The 27,120-nt window shown below is 35.4% G+C and overlaps 2 protein-coding genes across 2 annotated transcripts in view; one reads left to right on the top strand and one right to left on the bottom strand.

The window, feature by feature from the left end:
• Positions 1-27,120, bottom strand: part of CENPP (centromere protein P) — a 141,244-nt gene that overhangs the window by 57,169 nt on the left and 56,955 nt on the right. The window lies entirely within an intron of this gene.
• Positions 10,521-21,608, top strand: ASPN (asporin). Its single transcript, XM_009881234.1, has 7 exons — positions 10,521-10,773; positions 12,650-12,762; positions 14,936-15,149; positions 15,511-15,621; positions 18,016-18,109; positions 19,794-19,932; positions 21,134-21,608. The coding sequence occupies exons 1-7, from the start codon at positions 10,527-10,529 to the stop codon at positions 21,329-21,331; spliced, it is 1,116 nt and encodes a 371-aa protein (XP_009879536.1). The 5' UTR covers positions 10,521-10,526; the 3' UTR covers positions 21,332-21,608.

Here is a 27,120-nt window from a genome sequence, read left to right as displayed (position 1 = left end):
AAAATTCCCAGGAACAAAACATGCACCTGAGAACACAGGCTAGGTTAATTAATCTGGTAGGGAAATCACTCCTTTATTGAGATAATATCCTTCTTTTTATTAGTAATGTTTTGGAAAGCTTTCATTTCAAGTATTCTGAAGTAACAAATTGTGTCTTTCAAAACCTGCAAACAAATTTAGTCTGGAGACTTTCCTAGAAATATTGTTATTTTTTCCATCTACAAAACAATTTATGCTCAAAGTACATGCAAACATTTACTGATCCATGTTCTTCATTAGATATAAAAGTGCAAAATGTAGCCAATTACTGTATTATAAATATGATATTTACTATTTCCATTTCTAACAGTCTATCACCAACTGAGTTAAAGACATCTTTTAGATCTTGGAATTTCTAACGTAAAATAAAGTACTTATGTTGATAAGTAAAGTTAGGAAAAAGCATAATACCAGATTAAATTATCTTCACAGTCTTACATACTTTGAATACTTTGTTTCATTTTTTCTGGAATACACAGGACTGGATGGTCATGTTTCTTTTTTCCTAAAACTACCAACTCAATGCAAATTGATGACAGCTACCACTTTAAACGTTGCTTTTATGTTCTGAACAATATGAATATAGCAAAAGGTTGTATGTGAGAAAACATTCATCTGCACTTCCATATTATTCAAACTATTTCTTAAAACAAAGGGAAAAAAAAATAAATCGGCATTTGCTGGTGGTCTGGGGGGGGGTTTTGATGGCTTTTTTTTTTTTTTTAAATTGTTAAGCTTTGGCAGAGTAAACGCTTGATACTCTATGAGGAAATGTTGTGCTCAGTCCAGCTTGTATTCTGAAACAGAAAATTTTCCTTTAGAACTTATTATCAGAGTGATTCAGTAGTTTGGCACTGGTTCCAGAGCTTTTTCATTTTAACTACTGTTTGATTTTCCATGAAAGAATGTCTGGTGTTTCCAATGTCTGTAAGGCAGATAAATACCCTTATTCCATAAAAATGCCATGTAACATTATCCACACTTGTAAGTAGCATCAAAAGCAAGACTAACAATTGACATGTACAGAAACCAAAACTATTTCAAAGACCTTCATTCATCAAGTAGGTTATTTTTCAGGCAGAGCACTTCCCTGATCCAGTTAAGTGCACAAACCTTGCTCCAGAAGCAAGGAGATGAGCATCAAGGTGGGACTAAGATAGCTGGGGACTTCTTAAATTGGCATTCCCACACAGAGAAATTTGTATGAGTCTGCGGCCTAAGGTAGAACAATCTGCAAGGGTGAAAAAGAAGATCTGTCTCTCCAGGTTTCTATTTTGCCTCTCCAGTCATTCCGGATCACCACATTCTTGCACACATGAAACACGATAAGCCTGACAATCCCATGGATGCATGTACATGCACGCTTGACTGGATAGCTCTTTTTGTACATGATCTCTTAATGCCGCAAGCTATGAATTTGCCTTCAATGTTGATACGTTGCTAATAAATGTCAGGGACTAAAGACTTTAACTGCAAAATGAAACAGTACATTTTGTTGCAGTTTAAGTCATCTGCAGAAAACACGCAAAAAGTATGCAAGTATTAAGAAGTGAAAGTTAATTCATGCATGATAATAAATGATAATGATTATTTTACATATTTCCATTAAAAAATACTGAAGAATCAAGATGAACTACAAAAGCTGAAGAATAGTTTTTCTATACTCAGCTAGCTTAAATGGCGTAGTTTAACTTGGGAAGAGCCAAAACTTAGCTAAAACTAAAATATGCGGCTGCACTCCACATGGACTGGTTGTGAGCATGAAAGGAATATGTCATGTTATTAAAATGTGATGAGCAGTCTCCAAGACAGATTTGTGCAGTTGATGTTGAATTCATCACTTTATGTAAACCACATTTATAAACAGCACTGGAAAATGAAAAAGCACTTAGTTTGCCTTACAATAACAAACGTATACCAGATCAGCTTAGAAAAGAGACTGCAATGTAAGCAGTAGCCACATATGGCAGCGTATGCTTGCTTGCTCAGGCATATAAAGTAATATAAAAATAGTCATTTTCAACAAAGAAATCGAGATAGCGTTTTATATCACTAATGTGATCATGTTAAATATAAAACACCATCCATATGTTTTTCATTTGCATATTTCACCATAGTGAAAGACAGTATTCTGAAGCACAACATGCTGGATATACTCCTATCCTTTGCCTCAGAAATTAATCTCCACTAATAAGAGTTATGTATGTATTTTAAGGCAAGATAGAATTCTAATTTTCAACCAATTCTTTCACTGGTGGAAACAGAAATCACTGAAATGGTCTGAGCAAACAGTTTGACCTCACACGATCTTTTAGTTATTTAACCATCTAATATTTCATAGGAAAATAAAAATACATTTGCATACAACGAAAATACCCTCAGACTACTTTCTATTTAAAAATACTTTTCTTCATTAAGACCCCAACATGGCATATTAAAAAATGGTGACAGACACATTTTTCTATCAGGCTATTTAAAAACAAAATCTCACTATTAATGAAACAGCAGATGCAGTAAGATAGCATTCTTTCCTTTAATAGCATCTTCAACCACATCACCTCAAATCAATTGCTTTGTAACATAGCCAAGAAAGCAGCATTTGATCCTACCGCAAAAGGCTGCAGCTACAGCCTCTGAATGGCTGCTACACATTCTACAGTAGTCTTCCCCTAAAAAGCAAGAGGAACGTTGACTCAAGTACCCTGCATCAATTCGCTCATTTGCACACTCCAACCTTCACTCAGGACTCCACAGCTGCCCTACTGTGCTGGCTCATGAAATGTCTTTGGGTCCAAAAATTAAAGTATACTGGAAACTGATCCTGGAGAGGAATCCTGCAATAGTAGTTTTTAGTAAATTTGCAAGCATTTAAAAGAACAGGCTCACAAACTAGATTGAGAACAATAGGCCTATTATAGTTTTTAGTACTGCTATCAACAGCTAACATCTAAAGTTCAGAATCTGGTAGTCAAGAGACCTGAAAAGGTGTCTTCTGGGAATTTCATTTTAGAATGCAATGGTATCCACAATCAAAATACTGAATCTGTGTCTTGAGATATTAAACCGTTTCATTACAGTAACAGCATGTCAGTGTAAGCAATATTTATTTCTACCATATTGATACTATACGTTGTACAAAACATACGGGTCATCTAAGACAAGATAAGGTGGTGACATTTTTTCCAGATATGACCATTCTACATGTCAGCTTCATTATGTTGTATGGCTATGACAGACTTTATACACACAGGAATGTGTTCCTACCACCGGAATCAACTAAAAAGAGAAACTAATAATTAGAAAAAGTATTTATCCAAAATTGAGATGTTGGCTAAACGTCAGGAACAGGGAGCATTGCTGCAAAACTAGGATCAGCTGAAATTGCTGATTCAAGACTTGACAACTGAAAGGAGGAGTGAAAAAGAAGAAACCGGTACATTTCTACCACAACTCTCAGGCTCCACTCTCTTCTAGTAAAGAACTAAAAAGTGTTGCAGGTTTTTTAAACAGCAATTTAACACAAATTTGCTCAAGTAAATGTATCCAAACCAAGTTATTCAAAACACAGGGGAGCGCTTGCTTAGGAAGTTTTGATTTCTAAATGCAGGCAAGAGAATGCAGATATATGCAATTTGAGACTTCAAAGAAGTTTAAGATCATCCTTCAGATTTTTATGTGGGAATGTGATTGCTTTTGAAACTGTAATTTTATTCCTTGGGAAAAGCGACAGGCAGAATCATCATTCATCTACACCACTGAAACTGGAACACATGCAAAAACAATGCAGCAGGTAACACAAGCCTTATCTTGTTTGATATGATAGCACCAAAGTTTTAATTTTTGGCACAGAATCTTTTTCTTCCTTAAGAAAGTAACAGTAGACAAAAACAACTAATATGAGATTTATACCATCATTTTACAAACAGCACATTACATGTATACTAAAAAAGAAAAAAAAAATTTCCAGGCTGTTTCTCTGCAGCAAGACCAGACTCTTGAGAGAGAAAGGACCCAATTAAAGAAACAGATGAAGTCAGATGTACGTGGAATTGGATAGACAAAAATTATTGTAAATTTAAAGACACAAACTGTTACATTGAAACTTTTGCTTTAGATAAACTCAATTTGTCATATATTTCTGAAGTATACACAAACAGGCAGCCTACTCAAGGTAAACAAAGAATAACCCAGTTTCTAAATATTGTGATGTTCATGTCAGTACAAACAAGATAACTCGGTGCAAATTCTCAAAGACTTTAAGCTTACAACTTCAATCCTTGTCACAGAATATTGCAAATATTGTCTCCATGTTAAAGCTATGCTTGATTTCTCATATACAGGAGAAATAATTTAACTATATTGACTAATAAAATCAAATGCATGTTTTACATTCTTAAATCACATTCCCCAGAGAGACAGTTGTCTACTGAAAGCAAGAAGTAGTATTTATACATAACTACACAACAAAGTCCTAATTTTATAACCTTAGAAAGGTTTGGCAACATGCTGATCACTACAGGCTATTAGTTTATTCTGCCACTGGCTGAGGTTTTATACAAGTCACACTTCTAAAAGAATAACAGCTAATGAAATCCTAAATAAGTGTGATTCCGTAACAGGAATGACCTGAAATGGACCTCACTGTACTTCCAATGGCCTGATGTCAACTATTATTAAACTACAGGTTTTACAAAGTCTTCCACTAGACGTCTAGAGTTAAGCCAGAAGTTTTGGCTGTAATACAGGCAGTGATGAAAAACATATGAGTGGTAACAAGTCGTCTTAATATCATTCTTCAGTACTAAGATGGGCTAATCTGAAGCAGCACTTTACTCTGGTATCACCCACAGTGCCAGGAGGATCAAGAAGTTTGGAAGTGGAATTTTTCATTATATTTACTTATCATTCCACAGAACTCAGCCTAACTTCCCTTCTGTCTCTCTCTCTCTTTTTTTTTTTTTTTAAATATGAAATAACTGGACATAAAGATCTCAGGTGGATTATCACAGTGCTTCCAGAAGAACTATCAAACTTGCAAGGTATGTCCAGTTTGTAATAACTATTCTATTTAAGTAGCAATAAAGAATTAAGCAACAGGTTCAGTCACTATGTGCAGATTAATAATGTCAGGTAATTCAGAGTTAGAAGTACCACTTTTTTATGTAACATTTGAAAATCTACTTTGCAGCTGAAATAATTCTGTATTTACTACATCTGAGGTGCAAAGCAAAAATAAAGCTACAGTGACTTATTTAACTATTAAAGAAAGACTTGTCAGAAAAACTTAACAACTGAGAATAAAATTTTCTCCTCAGTTATTAGAATCTATGAAAATCTATCCTACAATTACAGCAGTTCTTACAGTTACAACTCAGTGTTGATTTTCTATAATTTGGTATTCAAGTTGTTTGGGTTTTTTTTTAAAGTAGCTATCAGAAAGTAAATAAAAACAACACATGAAAGAGTGGACTGTAGATGAGCCACAACCTAAAAATGCTCATAGGTCATATTCAGTAACACACAAGAGTCAAGCAGTTTTCCATAAAAAGTAAATACTCTCTAAATGTAACTTATTTTGTAAACATGCTATTCATTATTGTACTACATAACTTCAATATTGGACTATTTCTCAAGGCAGAATCATTTCTTCAGTCATCTTACTGACCAAAAAAATCCATTCTGTTTTTCTTAAGCAATTTAAGTAAATCAATAGAGTAGACAAGGAGTTAAACATAAACTCCTTTTATTCCTGGAATGGGACAATGACTAATAGAACCAGAACTATTTTTAAATATAGCTTTCAAAGCAGCTATGGTCTTGCCTTTCTTTGGACAAAATCTGTGCACACGGCAATGATATGTGTTATTAATGAACACAGGGATTTTTTTTGCCTCTGTAAAGACCACCACTGTGTCATTTAAACATTTCCTTTTCAGAAACAATGCCATAGGAAGTTTGCCTCTGTACACCGGTAACAGAAGTGATTTCTAAATATAATTTACAGTCTTTTTAATTCTTAAAACTTCACCTATTAACTCCTTCAGTGTCATAACTGGTAAGACAACAAAGACTGCATGCTGCAGGACTGGCGTGTAACTGCCAAGGAATCCAGACCTGCTCTTTTTTCTTTCTTTTTTTTAATGCATGCAGCCCATACTAACAACATAACTTCTATTATCACAGAGAGTGTTTTTCTTCCCATAGTTTATGTCACAGAAATATTGCACTGTTATGTGCAAATTTCCCACACAATCTCTAAAAGGTTCTTATCATATTAACATACTATGACATCACCTGCATTGAACTAGTTATAAATGATAAATATCAGCCTAAACTAATAGCATGAAAAGTTCGTATCTCCCACATGCTGCTCGGCAGCACGAGTTTTGGTAAAGATCACCCCATTAGTGAGGATAAGCATGACCCTGAACAATTAGTTCAGTGATTTTAGGATTGTTACATAGTTCAGGAAAGAAAGTCAGCCTTAATAGCACCCTCCGCATTCCATCACCTCACTCCGAGGTGGCTAGCGCTGCAGTGAAATGGTGCTATTCAGAAGCTTTTTGTACTGAGGGAAAAGTAGGATTGCTATAAAGAATGTGTAATGAAGCAGTACATGAGCTCTCCTTGAATTCACTACATGCTATCTCAAGCTCATCTTCAACGTTCTGGTCTGTAAAAATCTGTCTGTTGCTCAGGGTAGTATTCAACAGAACACCTGAGGCTGTCCAACAGCTTGCATGAGTCAAGAATGGCTGTCCCACCTCTTCTCCTTCCCTCTTTCCGCTTATCGTTCCGTCGCCCTAAACCAGGCTGTTCCACCCATTCCTCTGTGCTGGCTCTGATTCAGTTTGTTCACCCGGAAAGAATGTGTTGGGCTTTTTTTTCTTGCTCTCATTAGTTTTATACTTGTTTAGTGAGTTCAGTCAGCTCAGTGAACAGCCTGAGTGGAAGAGCTGGTATGAGAGAACCGAAGGTGTGTACCTGAGAGCAGAACAAGCCTCCAGTGGCAGCAGTGAGCCATTAGTACAGCTGTACTCGTGAACTTTATGTCCTGAAACAATCAATTAAACATTTCATAAAATTCTCATGATAAAATAATTAAACTGTTTCCAGAAAGATCACCAAGATCTTGGATTTTAGGCTTTCATTTTCTTTTAAGTCTCTTACACTTAAAGTTTACGCATGCAGAAATGTTGTATAAGTTCTTTGGGATGAGCTGCAGTGTCAGAGCATTTCTATAGAGATATATCAACATCTACTTACTGAGAAACTCAAAATCCCAGCTGGGAAAAAAGAATTAAAACCTCCATAAAATCCAGTTCTTCAGAATCCATTCTTTGGCAGTTCTTAGGCCAATGTAAGCCTGGAGTCAAACTTGACTACCACCCCTAACCACAAAGCCAATTAGCAATAAGGATTTCCTACTGGCAAAATGCAAAAGACAGAGCAAGGGCTTTCTCTCTTTCCCAAATCATCACAACTCAGGCTTCCTTCTGTAAAGGGTCTTGTTTTCAAGAGATTTAACTCACAGGACTAATACATTTCATCAATGATATATTTCAACACTACTTTTCTACAACACGTGTTTTTCAAGAGTTCAAATTGGCAACTACTCCAATTGCAGCCTCAAACTGAAAAGTTTTCAATCATAACTAGTTTTTGGTTTTTTTTTAATTTCTGAAAGGAAATATGCAATCCATTTGCTAAAGGTGCAAGTGTGGAAACAGATTTTTAAATTGTTTCATAAGACAACTTCCTAGAACCAAATCCAGAAAAGCATTGTGGGAACGTACATGAAACATTATCCTTTAGGTACAGTAAAACTATACATTCTAGTGCCTATCACAAATAGAAGTCAGCAGGGACTTAGAACCAGATGTCCCAAGACATGATACATGCTATGATGCTTGATATCCTACATGCAGAAATTGTACACCACCACTGAATACAGCACAGAGTGTTTTGTCACTTAATACCTAAGCAGCCAGGGGAAGACGACCACTCTGAGTGTCCATCTGCAAAAACCCAGCCACTAAAGCACTTGTCCAAGAATAAGGAGAATTCAGGTGTCTGAAAGGCTTCAGACTCCTCATCTCCTAATTAATGGGATGACTAAAGTATTGAACATTTTGACTGTTTAGCTGAAGTTGAAATACAAGATTGAAAGAGCCAGATATTCCAAAGGTGTACAGCCAGACATGACCGCAACCCTCTCCAAACAAACAGATGTAGGGTCCACATCTTATTCCCAGCACTGTTTATATTCAAAGGCTCTTTCAAGAAAACAAATTGTATAGGACGGCAAGTACAACTATAAAATGCTTTCTAGGAGCATTGAAAAAGAACATTATTTTGAACACAAAGGAAAATATATGGGAAAAATATACGTGAAGATTCTTGTAAGAGATTGCTAAATCATTAAAAGATACAGTACTCAAATGAGCATGCAACTGGAAGATTACAATACATATTAAACCTACTGTTATATGCTGCATACCTGCAAGACACAAAGTATAATGTGCTTCTGTTTTCAGACACATTGTTGGGGAGAAGGTGTCACTGCATTCTTTTCAAAAGGCTGTTTCACGTAATCTAAATACTGTTAGCTTTTACCTTTTTATGCACCCTGAAATGTATAAATTACATACATTGCTACTGCTATAATCCACAGCATTGTAATGCTGTTAAGAACCATATACAAGAAACATCAAAATGACCTTGTATAGAAAAAAGCAATACAAACAAAAGTTCAGAATTTTGAATAAGGCAAGTCAACACCCTTGTACAAACCAGTGCACTCCTTTTCCTGTGATTGAGGACCAATGACAAAATGCCTAAAGACATTTTTCAGCTATAAACAGATCAGCAAGCATTTAATGAGGTGATCAAACAAGAATTGTCACCCATTTAGTATTTCCCTAAAGAGATCTACGATAGTCTAAATAGAAACATTTTTATAAACAGGATATGCACAATAAAATTTACAACAGCCCCTCTTGGGCTGCACAGTGTGCTGTAGGATCCAAACAACATCCCGAATCGGGCTTCGAGGGGAACAATGTAGAGCTGAGGGCTGAATTTACAGTCTTTTCTCACAGAGTTGCAAAACATCCCGTGGCAATACTTACTATCTCCGATTCCCCTTGTGTCTCGTTTTATAGAGCTATTTGGTCAATAAAATCATCTTTCAAATAAAACCAGAGGATGTAGAAAATATCTAAGGGTTTTGACCTATGGATCATCATTACTCAAGTAACACACTATACTGTAGGACTGGACTGGTTTTCCCAGTCAGGTGTGGCTAAAAGAAATCTGGTAAAATCAGAACTCCGAGAAGCTGAATAAAATTAAATGAACACTATAATGAGACAGTCTGTCATATTTTTCTACTTTAAGTCCTTGGTAACTTGTGTATTCTTCTCAATAATATCAGGAAAATATAATTGTAGCTATCATGCTTGGAAGGTGCCCTAACTGATCCATCTTTCTGTCTTCCAGACTGAAGGAACTTTGATTACACAAGAAAGATACTTACAAGTTATGGGTAATCTAGAAAGCTGAAGGGTTTTCATGGCATTAAGTTCAAGCATGGCACATTTTGAGCTCCTTTCAGCTGGCTGCCTAGCTACAGTGTACAGGCCCTATGACGACAAAGCTAGGTTGAAAAAATGTTTATTGAAAAAACCAACACAAAAGTATGGTTTCCAGCTTTTTCCTGAATATAATTTAAGTTACTGATTTCAAGTGACATGGATTCATAACCTGCAAGCCCTTATCAGAGAAAAGAACACTCATCAAATAAAAGTCTTATACAAATGTGCTTGCATTAAAATACAGATGTGAACTTCTATCATTAGCAGTAATATATGAATGACTACAATTTAGGGAGAGCTGTTGGCAGAACTGAAAACTCTGTTTTTCCAGATTAGAATAAGATGTGCGTAATTAGAAATGTTTAGGTAGTAGAATAACGTGTTTGGGGAGTATCCTGATGCATGTGTTTTATGTATTGTTAATCAAGTATTTTCCAATTTTCTAGATACAAGGAATGCACATATGCCCACATATCCCATTAAAATTATGTTTCCGTTAAGAACGAATGAAATAAATCCAATTCAAGTTCTGGTAAAATTTACTAAAAAAATTACTCTTCAGAGCCTGAAGAAAACAAGGAAACTATTTTTTAAACTTAACTAAAAACCTTAGATATGACATTAATGTCTGATGAATTAATGTTTTAACATATAATTTTATATTAAGAGTATAAATATTAAATTTTAAAGAAGGTTTTTAATATTCTTCATCCTTCATATACTAATCAAACCCTAATATTCATAACAGACCATTTTTCAGGACCACAGACTGCAGTAGAGTGAGGTAAAGAGCTCAGTACTTTTATTTGCTGTTTCACATTCACTGATTCTGGTGTTTGGGTTTTTTTGTTTACTTTCCTCTTCAAGATTGGCTATCCTGATTAAGAAGATATGAAAGAATACACGCTCCTTCTCTTCTTGGCTTTGTGCTCTGCCAAACCTCTCATTGGACCTTCATATTTTACACTAAAGAATATGATGCTCCAAGATATGGAAGAAGATGACGATGATGATGACGACGACAATTCTCTATTCCCAACCACTGAACCAATTATGCCGCTAATTCCTTTTGATCTATTCCCAATATGCCCCTTTGGATGCCAGTGCTATGTCAGAGTTGTCCATTGCTCTGACCTAGGTAAGAATGAATTTGCGTGTCTGTTCTCCACTGGCCTCTCCTTTGGAGGATTTGCCTTTTCAAAGATTAATTCTACAGCTCCATAAATCACACACATTCACATATTCCTTTACAAGTCATTTTCAAAAGGAGCTTACATTTTCTCAATTCGGCTTGCAAACCATATCTAATTTGTGTCCAGCAACTGCTATAGCCATCTTCCATTAGCAATGACTTCTACCAATAACGGCAGAGAATGAAAAGGCATTTAGAATATGTAACAAATAACTGTAAAACTATTTAACTGAATACTTATTTGGGTCAATAAGTACATATAATCTGCATAGCTTTTTATCCACTAAGAGAACAATCACAGAATGTGAAAATGCTTATACTTACATTTTAGGCTGCATTTACTCCTGTTTCGTTTACTTCCATGAAGTTCTATCCAAACAGATGAGCACATAAGTTTGCTGTATCTTCAGTTGCATTAGACAAGCTATTAGTCCCCTCTCTCAAAAAAGACTATGGCTAAAGAAGTACTTCATTCACAACTACAAAGCAACAGGTCAAATGACAAGAAAACCTAACAATGGAAAAAGAGGTTGTCAATAAACCACAAGAAAGTTTAACGCAAGAGCATAAATGGGATACCAACTGCTCAGCTTCATTTCCAGTAAAATGCTCATCACTGGTTAACATTTTAACCAAGGTAAATCTGCTGCTGTCACTGTTGCAGATACATACTAATCCCTAAATATGAATTCATTATTAATAGCGCCATCTTGAATTAGTGTTCATTGAAGTTTCCCCATGATTCAAGGTAATCAAAGGACCAAAGGACTATGCTCCTGCCACTAGCACAATGACAAAGACATTCATTCTCATTACAGCTCTGCCGCCATCCTGAACTTAGTCCTAGATGCCTCATGCCTTAGAAACATTGAGCCAATTCATAAATTTCTGGGGTTTTTAAAATATGTCATTATTAAGCAATCAGAATAAGCTTTTGCTGACAGCAATAAGCTATGGTTATTGCATGGTTACAGATTGCAAACCCCTTTATTTAAGTTCACACATAGGAAAAAACCAACCTATTAGTAGACTTTATCTTTAAATAACTGTAACCTATTGAATATGGAATAATTGTTAATAAACTGTACCGGCATTTAGCATTTGATGCATCAGCATTTCCACTGAAAAGAAAGTTACTATGTCTTGCTAGTCTTTTCTGCTGATTCAGGACTTCAGATGGCATAAAGTATTTTTGTAACTGAACAATTAACTGGATTGGGGAATTTATACAACTGCTAATTAAGTACTGGCAGCTGGAAGGCCGTCTTTTGTTGACTTTTACCAAGAATATATTTCTCAGCCCTGATGTTAACTGTGTGGCTATATAAGCAACCGTGCCAGTATGATGGAAAGGGCAATGCAGAGGTAGAAAGGTGCATTCAAGCACTGAGCAGAAATCCCTTGAAGCCACTGCAATGGCCGCGCTCCTCGCCACAGAGCCACAGCGCCACAGCCCCGGGCCCTCTGAGGGACGCTTTCTCCAGGGACTTCAGCAGTTTTCCCTGTAGAACAAGGGGTGCTCTGAGGCCCCTTGTTTCACAGATGCGAGGATCTGCAAGCAGCACCCTATTGAAGCTTTTCATGGTCGGGGTAGAAGCAGTTCCTCCTGAACCATCCACACATTTTTATCATGCATTCTTACATAATTAGTTCTTCTCATTATCGAAAATTCCCTTCTATCCTTTGCTTTATAGCTGTTTGTATTTTCTTTCCCATCATAATCATAAAAAAAATCTTACTGTGTTTTGCTGTTTAGCAGTTCATTTCTTTGGACTTGTGTACAGGCACATAATGCTTCTGTTTATCTCACATACTTAAATAGGTTTGACATCAATACCTCGCAACATTCCACCAGATACTCGTATGATTGATCTTCAAAACAACAAAATTAAAGAGGTCAAGGAAAATGATCTCCAAGGACTCACATCACTTTATGTAAGCTTGCTATTTTCCAAGTTTGAAATCTTATTTAGCAATCAAATATTTTGATACTTTTAAAATACAAATGCTGGTTTTCTTCTCCAATAGCATCCATACAAATACAGTCTAACACCTGCATATTTGACTGCTCCCACATAGTAAGAAGCAAATTTCCTTGAGCAGTAAGAACCATGCTGCTTTCTACAACATCCAGAAAACTTACCATTTGTATCTCACCAAAAAGATCTTCAAAATTTATTCAGTCCTTAGCACGCACAGAAACACTCCCTACATTTTAAAGGCTGCAAGACAAGAGCACATTTTTATCTGCTTAACTGTAAAATAGCAGAAAGAACTTAAGCTTACAGGAGAACGATATTTTCTGGGGGTATTTTCAAAAGCGCACCGCATACAACTAACACATACACCACTGAACCTAGTGTTACAAATCCAACTGACCTGGACAGAAAACACACCAACAATGAATTACTGAAAAAGTCAGGTGCTTTACTACTATTTTAACATGCTTAAGTATGTATGTAGAGACAGGCTTTAAAATATGTATCACTGCAAGCTGATAAATCTAGATATTTACAATACACAATAATCCCTCTTTATAATGAAAGAAAATGAGAGTCTTAGAGGCCTGGAAAGGTAGATTAAATCAGTTTTAGAATACTTATTTCCGTAAGATGTCACTCTAGATCCAGTACCAATTAATACTGAAAATTTAAAAGCTTTCATTGTAAAAATTACAAATCTGTTCCACAAGTTACAGCAAATTAAAGACATTCTATTCCACATTAGAAAGACATGAAACACACATTAAACTAACATAAAACAAATCCTTTTCAGTGGTATTAGGTTTCTGAGGAAGAACTGAAAAATTACTGGATCTATGTGTTTATGAATGAGCTTGTTAATTATTATGGGTTAAGCTAGGACAGGAAAAATAAGAACCATATAAATTCGTTATTTTCAACAAAGTGTTTCCAATTCCCTTCAAATGTCTCATGTCTGGGTACAGAATGGTCTTATCAGCAAGTCAGGGGTAAACAGACTAGCTGTGGTTTATATTCAGTATAAAAGATCCTATAGAAACTAACCTCCAGTGACTTAGAAAGTCACTGGAATACATCAGCAATCACCACATTGTATATTAGACTCACCTCTTAATTATGTGTTAAATGAAAACTCTGAGCTGTCTTAATTTTTCCACCAGTTAATTTGTGGGAAGGCCTAAAAAAATTTTTAACGAAAGCAAAGTTTACTTTATACAGCTTGTCTGAGTACTAGTCTACTTAGCAAAGGCACAGATGGCAATTTGGATTAGGAAGGAGCATTTCCTGTTTAGTTCCTTAAGCTATCCCTTAAGCTTTTTTTTTTTTTTGGGGGGGGGGAGATTAATTCTGTTTTGCTCTGCTTTTTTTTCCCACAATTCCAGAGAGCAGATGACTTACCAAAAGCATCTTTGATGACTTACCAAAGCTCAAAGAAGTAAAAAAGGAACAAAAATGAATAGTCTAGATACAGAAAAGCAGAGATGTGATTTGGCATGCAAAATAATTTCAGATAACTCAAATTTTCTGTCTGTAGTAACTCATTACAAGTTCTCTGATAATATATAGCTACCGAGAACAAAACACTGTCCCAAAAGAGGACTAGTGTACTGTACAGAAGAGACAAATTCATGGAGGTTGAAAGAGTATGGCAAATAAGATATAAATTCATGTGTGTATATCAGTCATATACAGACATTAACTTTTAAGAAATTCAGATTTAAAAACTGACTTTTATTTTACAGCATTATGCTGAAATAAAAGATGAAATTCTGAGTTTTCAGAATTTTTCTGCATTAAGGAATGACAAAAGAATATAATCCCATACAATCCCACAAAATATATGAAGACAAACATACTATTTTGCCAATTCTTCTCATCCATTGGCACTTTGTCAACTCTGACTGGTTTTTCTCTACCCTCTAACTGATGCTCGAGCTTCCATGTTCTTTTTTGGTTTTCACAATTGAAATGCCCGAAGTATATACAAAGTGCTAAAGTTTGGTGTGATGGAAAAATAAAACATTTAAAATACTTAATTGTTAAATCATATTATTGACTTAAAATTAATAATCAAAACATTCCTGTACAAAGAAATTTTCTTTGTATTGCTCTTCCGTATCTCATAGGCACTGGCTTTGAACAACAATAAAATATCCAAGATCCATCCAAAAGCCTTTCAACCAACAAAGAAGCTACGACGACTGTATTTGTCCCATAACCAGCTAACTGAGATTCCAACAAATTTACCAAAAACTTTAGCAGAGCTCAGAATTCATGCTAATAAGGTTAAGAAAATCCACAAGGACGTATTTAAAGGAATGAAGTCTCTACATGTTTTAGGTAAGTCCACTTAAATAGAAAAGAAAATGCCTTTATCAAAAATGTAACATACTATATATAATTTTCATTCCAACATTTCTCTTAAAGAGATATCCATGCTGTGAAAGCTACCTTTCACAATTTAATTTCTATGTGAAGCTGCTACATAGGTCAAGTTTCTGGTAACCTTGCAAGCCAAGTTAGCCAGCCTTTATTCACCGAAAGCTGAGTTCCACCCCTCAGAATAGGTAATCAAAGCTAAACAGTAATTAATGCTTAAAACATCACAAGTTATAAATGAAATTAATCCAGCTGTTTATAACTTAGACTAACATATAAAAAACTCCTATGCCATAAACACTTTTTTTTTCCCCTTGGACAGAAATGAGTGCAAATCCTCTTGACAATGATGGAATAGAGCCAGGGGCTTTTGAAGGAGTAAATATCTATCATATAAGAATTGCAGAAGCTAAATTGACTTCAATTCCTAAAGGTATGCTTCATTTTACCTTCTCGGTTTTACCTATACCAGCATACTCCTAAATAAAATGCTTTAACATCTATATGATTATGAAAATGTTCATAAATTCTGTTCCGTATTGTTCATTACTACCAAACCACCGTCTGCCTTATTTTTCTTTTTGCACTTAGTAACCAGTCTCAAACGTGTGCATGTGCATGCACGCACGCTCGCTCTCCAGCCCCCTCTCCTGCCTTCTCTCTGTCAAGCAGCCCACTACTCTATGTCATCCAGATACTCTTCTCGGGAGAAACAATGTGAAGAAAATAAGATGTCACTTCACATCTTTCACATCAGCCTCTCAAAAATCCTTACACAGAAAGGATAAGCCCCCTGATATTTGATCTGGGTCATAAGGGATACAGAATTCCCACTTCCTTTATGCATTTAAAATGAAACTCCAAAATTTCTAACTTGAATTTTCAATGTTTCAAGCGACTCTGTAGCTCAAATATGCTCTGCAATACAACCACCTTAATGAAAAACCGAATACAGCATTTTATACATCTTTTGATAGGATTTTGCTAAGTGAAATTTAATATTAACATTTTAATTAAATTCAACATAACATACTACAAAATTAAATCACTCTTTTTATAAAACACAATTAGTGATGTGGAGGTAGTAAGAAATTAAAACACTACCTTTGCAAATCACTGACTTCCGCATACAAAAAGTAGCGCGAAGGAACTCAGTACAACACTCTACCTGCATTTTCTGTAGGTCACCATTGTATTTAACCAAATTATCACTATTTTCAACTGCTCAAAACTACTAGCTAATAGAAAAAGGGAGGAAACAAAGCAGAATACCATATGTTTTATCATTAACTTTGCAGGGAAACTGAATGTTGGCCCCTATGATATTTATTTCTTTATCATTCACATAAAGAACTTGTTTCTTACTAAATTTTATCTCTTCTTGTAGACAGATATATATGCAAAAGCATCCCCATAGAAGAACATTAGAAAAAAAACCCACCCAACAACAAACAAAACCAACTTACCCCTATCATTAAGGTAATTTTATTATCAGCAACTATCTGGTTGCCTATGGTAACACTCCCCAACACACACAAAAAAAGGACATTCTTCTAGTGTCATCATAATATACCATCTCCTATCACTTATCACAAAAACCCATACATCACATTATTCAGATTTTGTCTTTGTTATAGAGAAATCTCCTGTAAGGAAACACAGCATGAGGTCCAATATGTGATGTCAAACACATAAACAAACCATAAACAAACAGGATTTCATGGTGAACACATTCTACACAAACGGAAACTAAGTTTGTAGATCCTTCTATCTGCAACTGTTATACTGACACAAAAAGATTAAAAAAAAAAAAAAACCTTAAAAAAGCACTTAAAATCTAAAAGGGACAGATGGGTAGTCTTCCCTCTTAATACTGTAACTCAGACACAAGCAGCACCTGGCAGAATTGTAAACTGGTATGTAAACTGGAAAAAAGTTCAAACACACACACACACGCAAGCATGTCAACTGGCATAAAGTCCAACTGTAAAACATACCCCTTTTCTTCAGTATTGTAACGCTACAACAAATAGCAACGGGAGCAGTGCTCTCATAAGCCATATTAGTAACAGAAATATGTGGTTTGTCTTGCTTGGTGTCAGGGTGCCATCTAGACAGATGCTAGTAAAACTGAATATAAGATAATCATAAGTTTGAATTAATATTTGCTGATCTTTCTCTGCCCCCACTAAAAAGACATTGTAAAAAAGATTATCCATCTCCTCGTCCATTCACTGACAGACAGATTTGGGACTGTTTGGTACCACACTCAAGTACCAGCACAGGAAAAAGCATAACAAATATCCCATTTTGCTTAGAGACTTCTGGGAGCTTTCCTCCCAGATCACACGTTAGGAGCTACCACAGAGCAATTGTTACATAATTTGAAAGAAAATCCGTATCTACAAAAAACTGTCACAGGTTCCACAGGAGTAGAATTTTGACTACCAACTGTTAGATAATTGCACATAATGTACAATTTACATCTTTGACAGGTTAACCAAAACTACATGAAAGCCGTTATAAAGAAAGTTAGCAAAATTATACCAAATTTTGGAACTCTGAAATCTTAACATTAGCACATGCACTTTACCATCTCTTTTTTTAAGTTACTACTTTAAACCAAATGATGCTGATGATTTGTTTTTTAAAGTAACATACTTGTATCTAATAACCACTTCTTTGATGCAGATGTTCCTGCCAACTCCCCCCGAGGTTCCTCACCCAATCCTAAACACAAAGGAAAGAAGCTGGTTGGAGCATAATACATATTCCAAAAAAATAAGTTGGCTTATTTTTCTCATACTGTGCATTTGTTTTTCATCAGAATTGCCCTCCAGCCTACTAGAACTTCATTTAGATGACAATAAGATCACAACAATCGAACTTGAAGATTTTAACCGTTATAAAGATCTTCAAAGGTAAAATTCCTACGCAGAATGCTTTTATTTGACAAAAGGTCAGACCTGGCAGGATCTCTTATTTGATACTTCTCTGGTTAATGGGAGAAAAAAGAATTAAAAATTTTAAATGTTTTAGTAAGAACTGCTGTAAATAAGACCAAACTTAAAACAAAAAAAACAAACAAAAACCCCCCAAACATGAGCCATGTTACTACCTGTCATGCCTACAGTTTGCAATAGAAGTGTACGTCAAGAACAGCGTCCGATTACAAAATGTAATCGTCATAAATTCTTACCTCATGGCACACGGGTGTTGTGAAATATAGCGTGGCTATTATCTATCTCTTAATGTGGTAGTAGCGATGTGCCTCAACTAAGCATTGCGTGTATTTCTCATACTCGGAATATATGAACATTTGCGGTCGCATTATTTATCAGCAGCATTCAGTATTTTTCTCTACCTTGTTCCCTGTCAGGCCGAGGAATTTTAACTCTTTGATTACTCATCTCACAATTCATCCCCCAAAATGAGGTATACGGCCACACTAACGGATGTTTGTTTTAGGAACAGAATGCCTTCCTTGCAACTAAATTTATAGGATTTAAGAGTCACGATAGCTTTTTGATTCCAGAGAAGGCCTAAGTGTCCTGGTAGGAGACACTCCATACACACCCCAAAGGGACACGTAAAAGGAGGACACGAAAAGGGAAAATTGAGACTTGTTTATACAAACACAGGGGAAAACTGGTAAATTACAAGAGAAATTCACCTCCTGAAAACTAGCCTGAGAGAAATACAGTAGCTGGTAAAGGAAACAACTTGGTAACTGTTTCCAAGTGTGATGGGGTTTAAGAAAAAGAGGAAGAAACATTTCTGAGGAGTGCATCGCTGAGGTAAGACGAAAGAAGAAGTTCTTTCTGTAAAGCTCAGTTAAGTACTCTGAAAATACGTCTGAGCAGCACGAAATTTTGGATTTGGTAGTAGAAACTACTATTGAAGATGATTTCCTGAACCGCATTTAGATACCAACTGCATTTTCTGAAGAAATTAAGAAAGAAAGGAGAAAGAGGGGATAGCAGGGAGCGCAGAAAGAGCAACTCCAAATCGACCTGTGCCTCCACCTTCTGAATCGCCTTCCCAGCAACGCAGGCTGAAGTCTTACAGCAAAAAAATCTAACTAAGGCCTAAATGAAGGAAAATGGCAAAGTAGGAAAGAAGGTAGCACTGCTTATTTTTAAAATATAAAGTTTTTGAGTAAGCTATATATATAACTGTTTCCTTCCAAGACTTAGTGCTCTTTGGCTGCTTATTGGAACAACACTTTTTCATTGCTGAGTTTACTCTGTAGTTACACTACGTGATAAAAAGGGCGTGATTAATTTTACAAGCATATTGGTTACGTTTATAATTTTAACTCTTGCCAATAAAAGTAGAAAAACTGCACACAAAACAGGACAATTGCTCACATCAGGTTAGCTGCTGGCCTTTAAGTGGAGATCAAATTAAGAAAAAATATTTGTTAGATCAATGATGGGGTTTTTTGCCCTGTCAGAGGTAAGATTTAATTATCTTTCCCAAGTTCTTTTTTCCCCCCCTATGTCTACTCCTGTGTACTGCAATCTTTAAAAAAAAATTATGCTCTTCAATGCTGTTGTGAATCACAATTAATCTTTAATTAAATATTCCTTGTACTATTTCTAGACTAGGCCTTGGGAATAACAAAATCAAAGATGTGGAAAATGGAAGTTTTGCCAACATACCAAGTATACGTGAAATCCACCTTGAAAAAAATAAGCTCAAGAAAGTTCCTCCTGGATTACCTGAACTGAAATATCTGCAGGTCATATATTTAATTAATAGAAAACTGCGGTAGTTACGAGTTGTTTGACTTTCAGACTGCCATACTGATTAGGACGTAATTAAAAAACCATCACATATATTTTGACACAACTGTCATACTAGAAAAACCTGAAATCATATATGTACTTAAAGAAATAAACAAGATCAAACAGCAGGAACAGATCCTAGAAAAGAAAGGAAAACAACATGCTACACCCAGAAAATGATTCCAGAAAGTTTGTACCAGGTTTATCATAGTTTCCATATTAGCAAGTCAGAGGGGAAATTTCTCCATTCCCACACTGAAAAGTCTTAAATACAAAATAGATTATTTATGAAGCTGAAATAAAATTTTAGAATTTGTATTTACAATTAGATAAATTCTGCAATAAAATGCTTTCAAAGCACATTTATTTCCTGAATTCAAGAATAGCAATTAAAATCACATATCTTTTATAAGATGACATATACCTAGGATACAGAGCAGAACAAAGCTTGGGGAAACATGAAGAAATGCATAGATGACAGAGCATGTGATAAGCTATTTGGTAAAATCTTTTAGCTCTGAATTTCATTTCTTTCCACTTCTCATTTCACTTCCGATTAAAGGAAAATCTTTTGAGAGAGAGATATATATTTAAAAAACAAACATACATCAACTTACAATGTAATGTAAAATTAGATATACAAACAAAATAATTCTTTTGTCAATGCACATTATTTTACGTAACAAATTCTAAACCTGCTATCACAAGCCCTTTTTTTTTTTTACTAATTTAAGCTACATCAGCATTAGACTGATCTGTTCCTATAACCATACCAACTTTTCTAGGGACTACTTTTTAAAATTTATTAAATTACTGAAAATTTGCATTATGGGAGAATATAATACTGCATTATTATAGTTCTTACTATAAGAGAATATAAATTGCATTTTAGAAGAATGTTCCATAAGAATAGAATCCAATTATTCTGGCAACACACTGATTAAATACCACATAACTTTTTTTTGTAAGAGAGACTGTGGTAGGAGGGAGACAATTTTTTAAGATTTACCACAAATGTTTAATTCCTGTTACTATTCTGGTCTGCATCCAACTTATCTTATAGCAACACTCAGTTATCTACATGCCAATGAATGTTTAGATATTTTTCCCATTTACATACTAACTATTATATTTTACTGTTTCTTATTGCTACAGGTAGTCTTCCTTCACTCTAATCATATTGCAAAACTGGGAGTGAATGATTTCTGTCCCACCGGAAGAAGAAAGAAGAAAGCGTTATACAGCGGCATAAGCCTCTTTAATAATCCTGTAAAGTACTGGGAGGTTCAGCCTTCAACCTTCCGTTGCATTTTAGCCAGAAACAGTGTGCAACTTGGAAATTTCCTCAAGTGATACCGAAGTTGCTCATTTCAAAAAGCAAGCTGTCCAAATCAGTTCTACAATACTTGAAATTTGCAGAAAAATGCTAATTTTACACTATTTAACCAGTTTACAAAGTATTTGCTATTTCAGAGAGAATTAATTAGAAACAATATGTTAATACGATCCATTGCATTATTTGACAATGTTCAACATACATTTGAATAATAAACAAAAGCCTTTATATCTTACAGAAGGACTCTTGAAAGCGGAACTGGAAACTGTATTTGATGTTTCCTATTATAGATGTTAAATTCTTTACTTAAATCACATAGACTTGACATATTCTTTCTTTCAAATAAGTTCCAAAAATCAAGTGGAAGTAACTTTTTCCACAGTAAGGACCCTTTTCCTCTGCCAAAAAAAGTTGTAAGAAAAGTTGCAAAAAACCCCCCAATTATCAGACTTCAAGGACAACTTTTTGTGCCATTTTTGATAATCTGCAAAGATGCAATAAAAACGTATGGTATTGTGAGCTCTTTTGTCTCTAAACCAGAACATATTTTATAATCTACTATAAATGAGATATGGGAGAGTGTCATATCAATAACTAACACAAAAAAAAACATTACAAGTTTTTGGTATTTTTTTCTTGCAACTTTAAGAGGGAAATGCCCTTCAATGTTTTGCTATTAATATAATTTGATGCACTCTGAACATTAAAAAGTAGGATTCAAGGTTTATCATATGCTTCGAGCTTAATAGGAATGATTATTAAACTCCCTTTAGGCCAGCACAAACATTTTTTTATCTATAGAATTGTAATCATGTTTTTCATTTAATTTTTTCCTCTTTTGTATTTTGACGTCACACGGGTTAAGAATCCCTCATTAACGTAAGTACCTTAAAATTGCTGAATGCAAGCAGATAGCTGGAACTCAACTGCCCTGACTTCTTATGTAGGTCAGCACATAGAATTCTCAATACTGACAGTACTGTATAAAATGGATATTTTATATATCTATGTAGTGTATATTTGCTATTGGGATTCAAAATAAATTAAATAAACTTAAAGAATACTTGCATTTTGTATACTTGATTACACGATAGCTCACATCAAAACATTCAGACATTATAACCAAACACCTTTCTGACTCTTCTCTAGACATTTTCTCTATTCTTCCTTTTTCCAAATCTACATACCTTGCAGAACATTTATCATTGCTGTGCTTTGCAAAGTTAAAAATTCAATGCTTTATTTGAAGTGGCTACAGGAAATGACACAGACTAGCAGTAGAAGAAAATACCATAAGAAATCAAGCAATTCCCAATCTCTCAGACTGTCTACCACCTCCCTAAGTACACTAAGCAATAAGCATCAAGTCTAACATCTGATTTTTTTCATCTGCTTGGTCTTCGTATTTAATATTTTGTTAGCACTGGTATGCTGTTGAGAAGCAAAACCACATGGGTAGAGAAGGGCGAGTGGGCCAGGGGAGGCTTTTACCGAAGAACAATTTTTGCAAATGGAAATTCTGTAAAACACTTTAAGGCAGAATAAAAACAAAACACTGAACAAAACACAAAAAAATCAAAACAAATCTGCAGATCATCAAGCATCTTTCTATTCCCGGCTTCTGAAGATGTTTCCAAGGAGTGCATTTCCTAACAAAGAACATGGGGAAAGCAGTGATCAGTACTGAAAATAGTAGTAGCTAATGAGTGTACTCTTCATCAGTTGGTCTAGTATCTATCATGTACTGCTTTAGCAATACCTGTGTCATCATGCATGAAGAGCTATGATCTCTAAACAGACCCATGTTAGAAGACAAGCCTGATGTATATATAGGAAAAAAGGCAATACCTTCAGTAGGTTTTTCCACTAGGGAATTAATTACTACACTCATAGGAAAGACAGAACTGTTGACGTACAGTTCATACAGGGAACGCATAGCAGCTTTTACTCCAACTGCATTCCCAGTGAAAACCCAGCCTGACCCTCTCTATATGTTGCACTTTAAATAAATCCAACAGTAACAAATCTGAAAAGGCTACAGAGGGAAACAGCCAACTCGCTTAAGCCCCTTCTACAAGATTTATGTGGAGCATAGGAAAATGTTGAAAATGGCAAGGGCAGAAATGAGTAACTGAGAATGAAACCGCCTAGTAACATTCAGGATAACGCACCACACTGACTAGTCATTTACCCGAGAGCAGAACATCATCCCACAAAATCTTTACATTCATACTCGAGCAGGAGCACCTACTACTTTCATGGTAACAGCTCAAGTGCACATTCATACCCTCTGGGAAATACCAACCTGCCCTTAATGATAGGCTACCCTGCCTTATACTGTCATAAAAAGCTCATAACCCCACACCAGAGAGACAAAGCATTGTCAATAACAAATACGCGTCCAAGAAGAAAGTGAAGGTTTAAAATTAATACCCATTCTTATCTAGTAACAGCTAAAAAGCTGAAGTCCTTAACGTTCCACAAAAGGTTCACTGCTTATGAAGTTTACTATCAAAAAGATAGAGGTAAGGCAAGCAAAGGATAAGGCAGGAAAATTTGAGATGACTAGAAGGTAATCAAGAGCCGAAAAAGATTTGAGGGACTTCTAGTGGAAAAGTAACAAAAAGTAACAACAGAAAAACAAAAAGAAGTTCAATCCTAAAGAAGGTTAAGAATGAAAAATGGAAGCAAAATTTCCAAATCTTTTCCCTACTTTGTAAAACACTAAGTGAAGAGTTTTCACCTTGAGTAAGTATGATAAAGATGGACTTCAATCAAATCTTCAGCAGAAAGCACAACAAAGGGCAAGTACAATGCCAGGAAAAAGAATAGAATTGATAACAGAAAAATCATTACATTTATACGAATCACTAGTTTAAATATAAACACTTGTGCTATACTAGTTGCACCAATTCAGCAATGACAACATAAATAGAAAAGATTCAAATTCTGCAGCTTAACGAAAAGAATAAACTCACAGTGTAATGTAGCACGTTATTCTATATTAATTTAATGGTAAGTATTAAAATGAACAACAGAGAACACAAACAATTCCTTATCTAATTGAAGCTCATGCAATAGACAACAAGAACGCTGCATCTGCCAAGACCAAGACGTTAAGAAGATGGACTACGGTTTCCAACTCACTGCTAAGAAACCTACTCGGCAGCAAGGAGCTCTTGGAAGTAATTACCTATATTCTCAGTAAATCTTAATAACTGCATTTTGCATAAGATTTCCAAACATAAGAAATGCCCACAGGTGAGTAGGTGGCCACAGGAAAAAATAAAATCCCTCTTGCTTTTGTTCAAATGGCCTGTGTTCCTATGACTAACTGCCAGACACATATAAGAAACATGGCCACTGAGCTTTTTGGTCTCCAAAGGCAAGAAATTTTGGCTGAGGCTAGTTAACAATCCTCATACAGACTCCAGAAGGCGTCATTCAGTCTTGGACCTCATCTGAAACTTTCCTTGGGGCATGCCTTTAGCAGAGTAGTCCTAGTCCCTAGGAAGTGCGATTAGTACTTTCTACATCTAAGAATTCTTTACATGTATTTTCATAGGAGTTTCACCAAATTTTAGGTCTACTGTTGAAGTCAATATAATATGAAATCTTTGTAAAAATATTAAGTCCTAAGAGTTAGAAGACTATAGTCTTGATCTTGTCCTTCCAAAGCCTTAAAAACTCTCTTGCCTTTACACTGTTCTGTGTTTGCCACGCACTCAGACTGAGAAACTCTTTCTACAGTTAGCATCCATGGATACATATAACACTCACAGAAGCAGGTGCAACACTATTTTGAAGATACCACTTCCACTCTCACACTTAATAAAGAATTCTAAAGGATGTCATCAACTGCTTAACTTTTCATCATCTTCAAGGCAAATTCAGCTAGCTTTGAAGTTTAAAAAACTTTCTGTGACTTAAACTACAGACAGGTTTTTGCATTAAGACAGGTAAGTATCAAATGGTTCATTCTACCTGTCTCCTGTAAGTCATTTTTAAAGACAATTTCCTATATCACGTCACATAGATTCATAGGATGTCTGTTACCTATGAGAAAAAAATAAATATGTCCAACAACCCTCCACTATTTTCAGGTATCATTCTTCAGCTAGCATTTGTGGGTAATAATAACTAATAATTTACACACCTTGTATCTTTGGCATACTTTAACATAAATGCAAGTGGACATCACAATGACACACAGACATTACAATATAAACTGCACCTTACACAGTTTCAGCAATGATTTCTGAATATGGACAGCAATGAAATTAACAGAATAATAGCTAACTAATGATAATACACTAGTGTTTAACTATCTTTTCATAGAACAAGACAGTTCAGTATCAGCAGACAGAGAAAAACTGTCAAGAGATAACTCCACCTTTACATTCTCCACAGATGTTATGGAAAAAAGAAAGAGGGAGGGAAATTTTATGTAAATCCTTCTAAGAGTCTTCTCTTACTACTTATTCCTTGTGCAAGTAACTACATTCCTCTAATAATAAAATATATATATATATATTATTCTGTTTAAGTTTTCCAAGCTTTAATGGGCTTCTTTCTTCTGGAAATCTCAGGTCCCTACAAGGCAGTTAACAAATTTCACCAGAGGATGGCAGCCTATCGTTACCAACAGAAGGAAAAGTAGTTCTAAAGAATAAATAACAAAGATTGTTACTGCACAGTAGTAGCCCAGTAAACTTCACAAATATTTATTAAGCAGAATGGCCTATTTGAGTATGAAAGTACTCTTTGAGTACTTCTAAAGACCAAGTTCTATGTCCTACTCTACACCATTAACTTGCCAAAGAATATACTTGACCTCTCCGAGTCTTCTCCCTGCCTCTTTGCCCAACAGCAACCTACTTAATGCAGTAATTTAAAACACAGCCATACAAAGAATAAAGAAGGTTATACAACATTAGCAGACAAATAAAGACAAACTTAATAAGGTACTGAAAATTTAAAGAATAAAGTACTATCAAATCATGATTTTAAGTTGCACCGACAGCTATGGCAAGCGCATACCATGTAAATCAAAACATACATTCAATAAAACAGAATTTCTTCCATATTCATATTGAAAAGCCAAACAAACTAAACCAAAATTTTGAAGCAACAAACCACTTCAGTTTGAGATATGTTTGCTCTGCAAGCAAGACATCTAATGAATAACAGGTTTGTAAAGATGCCTAAGCCATGCAACCCTCAATCTCCCATCACAAAATCACATTCCACCTCATATCCTTCATGATATTAGTCCCAGTGCAGTATCTTGAAATTTCCCATATTTCCTTCACAGCAATATATTCATAGGTTAGAAGTATGGGTTCAGAATCAACTACTTGGTTGTCTGCCGACTACTGTATGAAACTCATAGATCATGTAGGTGCTTTCTCTTGCTGCTAAACAAGTTAAAGAAAGTGAAGAAGTGTTGATTTTTCTTCCTTTTCCCAGTATCACTAGTGTCTTCCTCCTCCGCCCAGATGCCAATTTACATAAAAGCTGTAGGAATTCAGTGTATCTGGCAAACTGGCTAGAAGCGTCCAGCAGATGGACAGAGAAAGAGCACAGCTACTTGGATATCACTGCATGACCTTAGGAAAAAGAGTTGTAAAATCATTAAAGCGCAATGAAGTATGGGCTGGATGAGCAGAGAGTGAGGTGGATGGCTGAACAGCAGGGAGCAGAGGGTGGCAATCTAGTGAATTCTAGTTGGAGGCCAGTAACTAGTGGTGTACACCAGGAGTCAATGCAGGCTCCAATTTTGTTCCAACACTTCCATTAAAGATCC

Source organism: Charadrius vociferus, unplaced genomic scaffold (assembly GCF_000708025.1).
Source record: "Charadrius vociferus isolate BGI_N301 unplaced genomic scaffold, ASM70802v2 scaffold550, whole genome shotgun sequence".
Taxonomy (NCBI): domain Eukaryota; kingdom Metazoa; phylum Chordata; class Aves; order Charadriiformes; family Charadriidae; genus Charadrius; species Charadrius vociferus.
The sequence above is the reverse complement of the archived record's forward strand: the minus strand, read 5'-3'. Positions and strand labels throughout refer to the sequence as shown.

Coding starts and splice junctions, on each gene's coding strand:
- ASPN (XM_009881234.1), top strand. CDS start 10,527: ATGAAAGAATACACGCTCCTTCTCTTCTTGGCTTTGTGCTCTGCCAAA. Junction 12,763..14,935: donor AAGGACTCACATCACTTTAT/GTAAGCTTGCTA, acceptor CGTATCTCATAG/GCACTGGCTTTGAACAACAA. Junction 18,110..19,793: donor CGTTATAAAGATCTTCAAAG/GTAAAATTCCTA, acceptor TACTATTTCTAG/ACTAGGCCTTGGGAATAACA.